The following is a 13,464-nucleotide window of genomic DNA, read 5'->3' on the forward strand; positions in this document are numbered from 1 at the left end:
ATAAGTATTTGTCTTCACAATACAACAAAGTGAAATCATCAAAATTTTGAATAGTTTTATGAAACTAAGATTAAAACTGGGAAAAAAAGTTTTTCAAAATTTTAAATCATGGCTGAAACAGCGTGGTTGCTCTGATATGAAATGACTGCAAAACCTCCAAAATATGGATTGTTTTTTCTTGGGGGGGGGGGGGTAGATTCCTAAAAATTACTTTTAAACCACAATGTAAAATGTTTTTTTTTATTTATATGTGCTTCTTTTTTTATTACAAAATTTATGGTAAATGATGCTTCTTCCTGTGTGTTATTTGTTTCTATTAGCATTTCTAGGTATATAGTATCCCCCTCCTGCTCATTGGATCTAACATTTGTTGTTAATATTATTTTATTGTTAGCAGCATACCCTTGGAAGCAATGCTTTTGGTGTGTTACTAATTTATTTTGTTGTTGTTTTTTTTGAAATTATGTTTGTCCTAATTATACCTAATATATATATTATACCTTATATCTAATCATTATACCTATTATTTGTTGTTTATTAATTTCTTGTTAGTAGCACCCCCTTGCAAGCAATGCTTTTGGTGTTACTAGTTGATTTTGTCTGTTGTTTTATGAAAAAAATTTTGTCCTGCTACTACTAATGTTTCTGAAGGGAAAGAGACTATATATGTGTTCCTTTGGATTAGTCTTAGAGTAGAGTAGGAACATTAAATGAATTAACTGAAAATTTTGTCTTTTATAATTCCAGCTTATGGAACAACAAGAGGGAAAGCATCTACCTTGTCACCATATTTGAATTTTGACCCAAGTTACTTAAATGCACAACAACCAGAATTTATCTTTCCTGAAGGTGCCTCCAGACAAAAGGGTATACTTGAACTTGCCTTTTCCCAAATTGGTGCTTCGGTCATGGGTGGGGCAACAATAGGAGGTGTTACTGGCCTATACAATGGGGTCAGACAGACTGCTCTTGCAGGGCATACTGGGAAATTGAGAATGACGCAGTAAGTGAGGATTATTTATTGTTTCTATGCTAAACTCTGCAACGGTAACCTACAAAAGGCTCTGGGGTTGGGGCCAAGGCCATATCCAGAGGGGATAGGTTGTTGGTGCCCCCTCTCCACCCCCCGAAATATTTTTCTGGCTCGTGAAAACTTGAAAAAAAAAATGAATATAAACACATTTTTAATGCGTTTTTTTAGTTTTTTTATCCCCCCGGAAGAAAAATCCTTTTGTAACTTCTCAACCTTTTGAGGTTGCGGTGAGGGTTTTTAAGGGGAACCCTCAGAAAATGTGATGATTGTACTTAACATTTATGTTGATTTGGTGCTGCCTATTCATATAGCCTATAGTGACAGCCAAATCAAAGACATTTGTAGATGAAACTCTTTCAAAAAAGACTCACAAGATCTAGTAGAGTTTCTTCTACTGGACATATTTATAGAAATATTTTTATTTAAAAGAGCTAAAACTGGCCAAGATAAGACATAATATTTGCTTCTTTTTTTTCATAAAACCAAACTTCAGTATTGTATTCCCTTATTAACGTGACAGAAAGCATAAGGATTTTCTATTCTCATGTTTCTAAGATTATACTTTTCATGTTTCAAGTTTGAAAATCTATGTGACATATATCAAAATGAAACCACAAGATATAGCTACATGCCATAATCTTTGTTTTTCTATATTCTTCATTTTAGGATAAAATGGCAATCATATATTGAAGGAAGGCATAAAATACCCCTAAAATTGTCAAAAAAGCCTTGTTTCATGAAATAAGGAATTCTCGAGTCTTTTAAAGGTGTGCTTCAATGATCACTAAAATTTGAAATACAAATAATCAGGCTAAATTCCAACTAGGACTAGAGGTGTTAAGAGATCTAGAGATTTAAATATCTTTGGATTTCGTGCTCAAAACCTACCAACGCCCGGGCGGATCCAGGATTTTTTTAGGGGGGGGAAAATAGGTTGATCTGATAAACTTGCGTTAGGAGCAAGTTTAATTAACGCAAACTTGCGTTAATTAAGTAAATTACACTACTTTAGACTACGTTAGGGGGGCGTGCCCCCTCGCCCCTCCCCTGAATCCGTACTGTACCAACGTGTTTTAATTGTATCTGAATATTTTGCATTTCATGTTTATAATCTATCAACAATTTCTCCAGCAACATTTCTAAAGTGTTCTTGTGCTAAAACTATTTAATATGTTCTTGTATGTTCAAGAACATATTATTATGTTCTTGTATGTTCAATAACATATTATTAATATGTTCAAGAACATATTATACTAGAGAATTTAACTAACAGCTGTTGGTAGACTAAGTTGGCTGTTAGCCAACTTGTATAAACACAATTGTTACTCCCAAGTTTTTATTTGGACAACAATGAAGAATCCCTTAAATATCCCTAAACAAAATGCGCTTGATTATTTAACTGTTCGAATTTTCCAGGGTACTGAATTATACAATGAAACAGGGTGCAAATGTAGCATCTTCCTTGGGAGTAATAGCAGTTATGTACAGTGGTACTGGAGTATTGCTGTATGCAAGAGGATATGATGACAAAGTAATTACAGTTGCCTCAGGAGCTATTACAGGTTTACTGTACAAATCCAGCGGTAAGTAAAAGTTTTTTTTTCTAAGAAAAAGAGGCTAGTTTCACTTTCAGTAGTGCCAATTGGGGGGAGGGATAGATTTCGAAAAAAAATTTTGGTAGTTTCATTGAAAAAAATATATTTCTGCCCAATTTATTTTGAAAAAAAATGTTTGGCCACCCCAACCCCAACATTTTCGGTAATTGGCCTTCTCTTTTTCCTATTCTGTGTTTTTCTTGCTCGTCGCTATCTCTCTTTGAAGATTTAGAAAGCACTCTTTCTAAGAATTATAAGTGACTAACATCTATAATACAAGTAGTAATTAGGCAATTAGTGGCAAAAATTAGCTGTAGTCTGGAAAAAAAGCTTCCCAAAAAGGAACCCCCTAACCTATAAAAAAAAAGATGTAAATAATGTGAAAAACATGAGGAAGGAATTCATAAAGGCATGAACAAAAAATATTCACATGACCAATGATTGTATATATATGGGCAGTTTGTGATCTCAAGGCGTCATCTCTATCTGCATTGCAAGTAGATGGCTGTAGATAGCTTCACACACATCAAGTATGGGTAGTGTATGACAGAACAGACAGTGCAGGCTGATTAAAAAAAGGAACCACAAGAGTTCATACTCGTCTTGGGTTTCCAAATATAATTTTTATTGGTACTTAATGTCATAAACCAAGATGTATTAGAGATGCAAGGTGAGACAAATTACTGCCTGAAATTGTAAAGAGGGGAGGGCGGGTGAAAATAGTAAGTCTATTTTTTGTATGGGGGATCTTTCAATATAAATCCCCTTTCCTTGCTCTGTATGTATAAATTGATTGTGGATTTTTTTTTTTTTTTTTTTTAAAAGCTATAACCATAGATGAATGGTGGTTGAGGATTTTGGAAGAGTGACCAAACGTTTAATATGGCCATTGTAAGTCTATTGGAATCAGTGACGTAAAAAAAACACTAATTGCGTTTACATTTTAAATCATTTTTTTATTTTTGATTCATAGTTTAAGATTATTTTAGCCAAAAAACAAGAAATGATGCATTTAAGTCCCTTTTTTAGTCGATTCCATTAAAATTTGAAAAGCGTTAAACTCTGAGATTATGTCAGAGAGCATGATATGTTGTTCTGGTGTTAGAATCCTCCCTGGTACTTTCATTTAAAATTCACAAAAACAATGACGAAGTTTTTTTTTTGTTAGCTAGTCTTTTTGTTGAATTTTTATTGACAATAAATATTTCATTTAATCTTTTTTGTGTTAAAGTTTAAATAATTGTATCATTTGTACTTCATCTTAAAAGTTAGTGTCAATTGCAATTATATTTATGGACATATTGAGGATTCCCCTAACTTTTAAGAATAAATCTTTCATTTAATTCCTCTACATCGTAGAAATTTTTTTCTGATTTTGCCGTTTCCACCCTCTTCCTTTAAATTTGTAGGCTAACGTTTTCGTTTGAAAGCCGGGGCACCCAAAAGGGGGGGGGGCGCCCCACCTGGCTGAATGATGCTGCCTAAGTTTTATATTTTTGTTCTGAGATATCTATTATATAGCATTGAAAGTGCCAATTAGACCAGGTTTGCCCCCCCCCTGGAATTCAGCTTATGGGCGCCCATGTTTGAAAGCAATTTGTTTTTGGGTCTTTATAGTAACCTTGAAAAAGCAGTTAGCCAAATTCGTGTAACAGTATGTTTATATATACACTTCAATTATGTTTTTAATTTGTTGAATGTAGAAGTTGCCCAGGAAATAAGTGTAATTTCTGGACAATTGGCCAGGAACATTGCCGTCAAACATATCCTGACTAAAAGTGTCTTTAAGCTAAAATTAGGATCCTGGAAGTTGCATTATTAAAAATTATGTCAAGTGACCACTCGACAAGTATGGCTTTGAAACGAGCTCGCTTCAACAAGGCGAGGAATATATGCTTGATGTTTTCTAGAGAATTGTAAAGGGCAGTTTTCGCTACCGGTTTAAAGGAATATATATCAAACATTAAGCTGTACGGACATAAAACAAGGTTGTATTGCAATATGCTGTATTCTTTATAAAAAAAAAAATTGATTGGGTCCTAGACTTATCTTTCTATTCTTCCAAACTTTTTTCAATTGTGGAAAGCCCACACTGGGCCTTGGGACTCAGGGGTGAAAATAGAGTATCTAATTACCTCTATAGTTCACAAAATAATAATTTTGTTTTGAAAACCTCTTTGGTATTTTCATTAAAACAAATTGAAACAACACCCTTCCTCCACCCCATCCATAGATTTTTGATAATACCTTTTTTTGTATCTTCATTCAAAATTATTTCTTATGACAGTTTAATCTGACAGTTTTACAGGATTCTGCAAAACTGTCTCACAGCTGATTATAGGATTCCGACAGCTTCTACTGGACAGTTTAAGGTATCCATTCAAATGAGTAGGCTATTGGGTAGTGAGTTTAGGTATCCATTCAAGTGAGTAGGCTATTGGGTAGTGAGTTTAGGTATCCATTCCTATTAGATAATAGCTGTACAAACAACATGGTTCGATACCACTTTCTAGTGCTGTATTGTACGAAATGTTGAGAGTATATAACTATTTTAATGGAAGCAGGATTATAGTTTGCCAAAAATTGACTCAATTGTCTAATCTAGAGTCAATATCTAGAGTCAAAATAAACATCTAGAGTCAATTGTATATCCTCGAATGGGATTAAAAAGGAGTCATACAAAGCGACTTAAAAGGAGATACTTTTATTAGACAGTGATAAATAATGATAAAAATTCTGGAAGTTCATCGGCATATGAACAGTTTATCTGCTGATGATGGTCTTAAATAAAACCAAATTAGGATGAGTGCAGTTTTTCTAATGCCTAACGGTTATTTATTAACCCAGCTGGAAATTCAGCCTAGTTTCAAAATCACAGGTGAATAAAGTATCTGTAGATTTATTTGTAATTGATATTCCTTTCCGTTTGAAATATACAACTAGAATTGTATAAAAAGTAATGGCAGCTATTAATATTGCTCTAAAGTTTAGATTAATGTCCAATATGTATATTTTTCTAATTCATTTTATTTATTTTTCAGCTGGCTTGAAAACATGTCTGAAAGGCGGCGCTGTTGGTTTGGCCTTAACATCAGCTTACTGTGCATATACTAGTGATAGGATTCAAAATTTGTTCAAGTGAATGGCGTTAATTTTAAATAGATATTGATAATTTTATAGAGTTTCTTACAGTAGTAACTGCATAAACCCTGGCCCTATGTTACTAAAGATATAGAAATATTGGTAATAATAGAGCAGCATATCTGTATTAACTTTTTGATGCGGATCCATGGAGGGGGGAGGGCCAGGGAATTTTGAAGACTTGTGGCAAATCCTAAACTAGCTCATGGCATCGCAAACCAAAGGCATTACAAAGGAAACAATTCCGCGCAGCCAGACAAAGAACAAGTTTATTTGGAGGGAGGGCCAAGCGTCAGCTCCCATGATTTTTCGGACTAAAATATCTATTAGGTTTTTTTTTTTGGGGGGGGGGGATTCGGGCCATGGAGGGAGGGCCAAGCGTCAGCTCCCATGATTTTTCGGAATAAAATATCTATTAGGTTTTTTTTCGAGGGGGGGGAGGGGGTCGGACCATGGAGGGAGGGCAAGTGGTCAGCTCCAATGATTTCAGGATAAAATACCGTAATAATTTGTTTTGTTTTTTAGGGGGGGGGCAGCCATGGAGGGAACCTGAAAATGAAACCTAATATATCTAAAATGATTACGTCAATCTTAAAGAAAGCAATCTTAAGCAAAAGGCTACAAAAACAGTAATAGCAAAATCCAAGTAGCGAATGCTATTTCAAGGTCAATAGGTTTAGATTTATAGAGAACATTAAGCCTTATAGTTAGTGGTTAAAATGAAGAATAAAATGCTGCACAAAGAAATGAAACTGTGTGTATTGGCAAAGTGAAATTTCCTTAAAGTAAGAGTCTACTGACTTTCTATTAAGGTAGAAGAGATATTACTAATTTATGAAAGTGGGTGTACATGTCATTTTTGTTAAAACGTGAAGCATTAGGGATCCACTTATAGAATAAAGTTTTTATTCAATTCAATAATCTTAAGTTATCATGAGCATTTCATACGGCACTCAATTATTTTAGATCATTCAAGGACCTACAATAAACTGCAATAACAAAATGGTAGACGCTATCTTCAAGGGAAATTTTTTTTGTATATTTCAACTTATAAAACCTGTTGTTAAAGTTATAAATAAAATACTTCACAAAGAATAATAATGTATCTCCTTCGCCGAAATAAAATTTTCTGAAGTAAGAGTATTTTTGTATTTTATGTAGTTAGTTTCCAAGTAGGGAGGAATAATTGGACTGTAAATGTTCTGCTTGATTTTGACTGATTAATTGAGTAAACTAAAATTGCCTGCAGAATTCGATAATTAACCTTATTGTGATTTTTATTCTACTTGACAATAAATTCCATTGGGAAATGGATTTCTTTTTCAATCGCAGCTAAAGAAATGTTGAGTTCTTTGGCTGCTAAGGTATAGATAGTCAGCACAAAGAATAACGATTTATCTCCGTTGTTGAAATGAAATTTTCGGCAGTAAAACTATTTTGGCATTTTATGTAGTTAACTTCCAAGTAGGGAGGAAGAATTGACAAGTGTCTGAAAATTGAAAAGTGTTCCTGATCGATTTTGACACTAAATATTTGAGTAAACCAATTGTCTACAGAACGCAATAATTTTCCGGTTTGTGATTTCTATTTTACCTGACATTAACTTTCATCTGAAGACAGATTTTTTTTTTCGCTTGACGCTATATGAAGGTTGACGTATCAGAGGATCTCTGTTCTATGGGGGACCGACTTAGGTTACATTCTTGCAAAGTTCTGAAGTTACTACCTCACTAATATATATAGTGAATTCTGGGCTTACTTCAGACTATTTTATTATCCATCACACCTGAACCTACTAGTTGACATTCTTGCCAAGTTCTAAAGTTTAGTTTTAATAGTAAACTGAAGGAAAATGAACATATTTTTATCTTTGTTTCTAATTTGTTTTCTGTCTCCTATCAAATTTTTTTCTCTAGCATATATTAAAAACGTAACCTAACCTAACCTAGGTACTTTTTTCCCCCCTAAACACCAAAATATAACAGTTTGTCATCCAAATTATTTGGAAATTATGAAGTTAGAAAACAATTCTTACTTCATAATTTGTAGAATGACTGTACCTTACACATTTTGCATGCAGACCCGCTACACTAAATGGCAAAATGTATTCTTAAAGTCAAAGTATGGTAATTTTGTCCTTTTTTCTATTCGTTTCAACGAAAATATCAAAAAAGGTATTTTTTTTATTTAAAAAAAACAAAAACAATAAAGGTGATTTTTCAAATCTAGACCACCTTTCCCCAAATTAGCGCCCGTGTCGAATCTTGTGTTAAAATATCCTACCATGTTTTCAAACTTGCCAGTACATGCTTAACATTCTTCTGTTTCAGAAAAGTTTCAGCATCCTCTCTAGTCTTAAATTCAACTAATGCAGTACCTTTAAAGTGTGGCTCCTTTTTTTACCCATAGTGACTTTTTTTTATTTATCGATGCCTTTACAGTAGACTGTTCTCAAAGCAATGTCTCTCTTAATCTCATCTGTAATTTCCGGAATAGGCTTTACTCTTTTGATTTTCAGGCCATCCTCAGAAACTTGAATCAAACCAGATTCAGACTTTCTCAATGCTTCAGCAACTACTAACGGAGAATCCGACAGAGACGCCAGTCGTTTGAGTTTAAACAGTGTTTAAATAGGAACCCATCCTTCATCATTTTTATGAATCTCTTCTAAAAGAAATTTGTCACTCACAATGTTGGAGTCACCAAAGTAGAACTCTACTTGTCTAATAATCTTATATTCCATTGTTTTCTGCTTAATTTGGTCCAAACTTAAGTCAAACAAGCAATTAGTTACTGTTGTGTTTCTTTTTAAATTCTTATTAAAACTTTCTTACTCATGTCTAAATATTATTTTTATGTTATATTTTTTGAAAGCTTGAATATAAGATATTTTTGCTATTGCAAAGTCTAAAAGTGAAGGAAAGCTAAAATGAAAATTTTCAAACTCAGAAAGCGTAGGTGCATGACGTTTTAGTGTAAGAAATAAAATCTGTGTTGAAATTAAATAGGCGTCCATTACCCCTTCAATGTATGATGACATTTGTCTAAACAATCATCTCCCAGGAGAATAGCCTATAAACCTTATACGAGTTATGTGTTTGTAAAGAAATTTATCTGAAGGCTTTATTGATATAAGTTAATGTTTTTATTTTTCATAAGATATAAGTTTCATGAAAATTGCTAATGTCATGTTAAGTGATGATTTCTGTAAGATACGGTGTCATCGATATTTCTTTAACGATGGACTAGCTAGTAGATTGGTTCTCTAAGCCTTTTGAAGTGTTGCTGACCTTAACGTTGATTGGTGAGAATGAAACCATACATGATCTTTAATATAGCGGTTGTAGTCACCTTGCATTTAAAAAAAATACTGTTTATTATAAAAAAAAATATTGTCTTTTGTTAATTAGAAAAGTGAGTAGATGTAGCATTTTTTTTTAATGAGCTAGTTTCAGCGCCCAACTAGCGGCCAAGGAAAAAAGAAAAAAAGATGTCTCCCATGTAAAAAGTGTGATTTTGCGTTATTCAAACCAATATATCTTTTTTTGTTGTTCAAGGCAAGGGACCGTAAGTTACCTATATAGGGTTTTCGGCCAAGGCAATTCCAAATATGCACTTTTTGTTTCCATCTGACACCATTTTATGGATTTAAGGCAATTTTTGTTTACTACAGGCCGTGTTGTCCTTTACTAGGTTGCGTTAGCTGTATGCCTTTTGCATTAGCTGTTTGGATTCATTTATCATCTTCTATAATTTTGCAAGACATCATATATATATATATATATATATATATATATATATATATATATATATATATATATATATATATATATATATATATATATATATATATATATATATATATATATATATATATATATATATATATATATATATATATTGTCCGAAACCCCTGTATAGGAAATTTTCTGTCCCTTGGCTTGAACAGCAAGGGAAATATATTGGCTTTAAAATAAAGAAAAGTGGCGGCTACTACAACATTCTGCCTAAACGGCATATTTTTTTTTTCTTTCTTCTTTTCCACAGATAGCTTGGCACTGGAACATCGTGGAGAGTTTTTCAATGGCTCATTTTAAAGGAAATTAATTGGGTTAAAAATATTTTGTAACTAAAATAAATTATTTCTAAAAGAGAATATGTTTTCCCGCTAAAAACTGCATTTTTGATGTCCTCATACCGCAGTCTTTTCAAAGATATTTGATTTTTTTTTACATAAATGATAATCGTATACCTGCGGTAAGATTTGAACCCACGCCTCCGAAGAGACTGGTTATAATAAAGAATGAATATTCTACCGATTGTCTACTAATAACCATATATGCCGTAATAAGTGAAATGACGTAATATCTAACAAATATTGTGTACTAATAACCATATATGACGTAACGTGACGTAAAAATTGAAAAATCAATTTTTATTTTAGTTTGTTACATTAAAGAACGAACTGTAGTCCATAGTAACTGAAGTGTTATAAGGAATAATGTACCATGAGTAAAATGCGATATATTTAAAACACAAAAATAAAGTTCCTTCTTTCTAAAGATAATTCCGACTTCCTCTAATTAAGTTTAAATCTAGTGTCAAAAAGAAAGAAAAGTCCTTAATCAGCAAAGAGAAAAATTGCAGTTAGCCTCAGACAAAGAATGGCACTATCCAAGCTTTGGATTTCGCTAAGATAGTGGGCAATAAAAAAAGATGCTACGCACAATATTTCTAAGGAAGTTTAAATTATAAGAGCCGTGTGAACGTTTGAATCATCAGAAATAATTAGGACAGATTATTGGACGGAGGGTTTGGCCCACCTCAGGACTTAGGCCAATCGTGGGGTAGCTCCCACGGCACATGATCAGGATTTAGAATATATAGTGAAGAAAAGTGTTTTTCGTGCTCTTATTTTTATGTAGACAGAATTGTTTCGGCGTTCAAGCTTTGCAATTATTTCATTGTTGTATCTCAGTCACCGTTGTTGTCATTTGAAGTGACCCACTGCTTTTCACCTAAATATGTAAGACTCAATAAATCTATTGCTTTTTACCTGTGTTTTTTTCATTTTATATGTCTGTATCTAGTCTAACGACAGGTAATTAGTTCGCATATCTCCAAGGTACGTTCCCAGGGAATCTGATCTGCAGATAGCTCGAGGAGAAGAGGTCACATTTATGTGGCTACACATTTTGTTGTCTTTTATTAATTGAGTGTGGCGCAGGCCTTGATGGCACGATCTTTAGCGATGTACGCGACACTATCGAAGAACTTATAAGGTGTAAGTTCACGGCTTTTGAGCATAATATTACATTTGACGCGGTCAATATTTATGACCACAATTGCCTCAGTCATTTCTTTTATAGCTAATAATTTCTTTTATAGCCACAAATCCCTTTTATCGCTACAAAATTCCCTTTATCGCTACAAATGGCACGGTCGGAAATTGGAGGAAAACTTGCGAATTAATTAGGCTATAAAACTTTGTACTTTAAATTTAATTATTGGAGAGATACGGACATATAAGTAAAGTGATTAAGCCTATAACTGCTAAGCTACTACAGGAAACCCTTTAAAATATATCATAGGAGATAATAGCCTCCCCCAAAATAGGTTAAGTGAAAAAATTAATTTATTTCAAATTATTCAAACGCAAAAAAAAAATGGCAGAGGATTTAGAAGAACAATTAATGGCGCAAAAGTTGGTCGCGAAAAATATAGAAATATCAAAGTCTATCCCGGAGTACAACGGTCAATCAGATATTGACGAACTTAATATCCAATTGGCCCAGTTTGTAGAACTAACAAAAACAGAGCTAAAAACGTTAGTCAACATGCTTCTACTACGATTAAAAGGCCAGGCCCTAACCTTTCTGAAGCAGATTGAACATACTTTAGGCGACGACGCCAGCTTGCCAATAAATACGGTGGACAAATTGTTAAGAGCATTTAAAGATAGATTTATCGAAACCAGTTCCATAAATAAATTAAAACACGGAATGGTGTGCTTTGACTACTCACAAAATATAAGAGATTATCTTGATAATATACGCATTTCAGTACAGGCAAAATACGGAAGAGGTTCAGGACAACTGTATGAAAAAGTCATACTAAATACCTTTTTGCAAGGGCTACCCCCAAAACTATATGGAATGGTAATATCCAAAAATGTTCAGACGTTGGATCTTGCAGTTCAGGAGGTAGAGCGATTGATCGAAGTTGATACGATGGTTGCAAATCACAGTAAAGCAAAAATAAATAGCCTAGGCGATTCAAACGCGAGCCTAATCTTCAAGGGTGATCAGGAGTCTCCCAATTTCTTTTCAAGGGATACCTCCCCAGTACCACAAAGAAACAAAACGCAAGAACCCGCTAGGCAAAAAAACAGTACGTTTTCAGCCTGTCAAACAATCTAATTATGAAAATAACCATACAATAATAAGATGCTATAATTGCAATCGACCTGGGCATATCGCGAGAGAGTGCCGTTATGTCCCCAATCGCATACCAAGAATTGCTGTCGGTAGTACGCAAGATTATGGCAACCATTTGTTCGGAAGAACAAATTTTAGCGCCGGTGGTGCACTAGGCTATAGACAGGGAAGATTGCGCCAATCAGTACCTTACAACACGTACCAACCAAATTTGTATAACCCTCCCCCCAATAGACAAATTAATTACCGATTTGAAAACCCAAATACTCGCCAAAGCCAATATAATTCGAGAATGCTCTATAGAAATCACGAAAATTTGCCGACGGGAAATGAAAATCTTGCAAGCCAACGGCATTGGCAGTCAGCGCCAGCAAGCGGCATTGTCGCAAGACATCCAAGTCACCATAATGATACATGGCGAAGGCAGACAGATGTAAATCAATTAGATATGCCTACGGAATCTCATATGTCTGAATATCCGTTGCAGGCACCGACGCATAAAATAAATCCTCAGGGAAACGTTTCAGGCCCCTCAGAAATATAAATTGGACCCAGAGGGTGCCTAGAATATTTAAAAGGTCCAAACTTATAGTAGTTCCGTCTTGTAGTGATAGTATTAACAAGTTACCAATATTTAATGATTTTTGTGTAGCAAACGTTTACTTTAAGGCTTTAGTTGACAGTGGAGCTACGATTAATATCATAAGCTCATGCGTATTTAATATGTTGCCTCTGAATATTAGGAAACAAAGAAATTTTAATAATGCCAATTTAACTAGTGTGACAGGACCTAAATTGGATGCAAGAGGTTCAATTCACCTACGAGTAAAATGTGACAATAGGATCTTTCCGACAAATTTTATAATATGCGATAACTTTCCATATGAAGCAATTATAGGCGCAAATTTTTTAAGGTCTAATAGAGTATTATTAGACGTAGCGAACGAAAGGCTTGTCTACCCGGCTAAGGTAGGGGAAGTTTCTACCTTAAGAAATTGTAACAGAGGTTACGAAGACAACGTAACAGTAAATGAAATTTTTGGTGGTATAATGTCGCAATATTTTGAACCTCATGTCTCGCAAAAAGGACATGGCATAGTTAGAAATTTGTTCAATTATCCTGACAGACATTGCAGAGATGAAGTAAATTTAAAAAATACAGGTATTGAATCTGCGAAAATAAAAATAGGAGATATGCGACAGTACAGGTCAAACGAAATTAAGAAAATAGCGGAATTATGGAAAAACATAGTAAAAC

The 13,464-nt window shown here is 33.9% G+C and overlaps 1 protein-coding gene across 1 annotated transcript in view; it reads left to right on the forward strand.

Annotated features, from left to right (window-relative positions):
• The window catches only part of Tim23 (translocase of inner mitochondrial membrane 23), a 294,534-nt gene extending 288,694 nt beyond the window's left edge, over window positions 1-5,840 (forward strand). Inside the window, exons 2-4 of the mRNA XM_089107079.1 lie at window positions 748-1,003; window positions 2,450-2,616; window positions 5,670-5,840. Of these exons, the coding sequence (XP_088963205.1) occupies window positions 748-1,003; window positions 2,450-2,616; window positions 5,670-5,770 (524 nt within the window). The 3' untranslated portion in view covers window positions 5,771-5,840. The remainder of the gene's footprint in view (window positions 1-747; window positions 1,004-2,449; window positions 2,617-5,669) is intronic.
• The last annotated feature ends 7,624 nt before the right edge of the window (window positions 5,841-13,464 follow it).

The sequence above is a fragment of the Artemia sp. Qi Xiang Cuo genome, chromosome 21, assembly GCF_049724085.1.
Source record: "Artemia sp. Qi Xiang Cuo chromosome 21, ASM4972408v1, whole genome shotgun sequence".
NCBI classification, from domain to species: Eukaryota; Metazoa; Arthropoda; class Branchiopoda; order Anostraca; family Artemiidae; genus Artemia; species Artemia sp. Qi Xiang Cuo.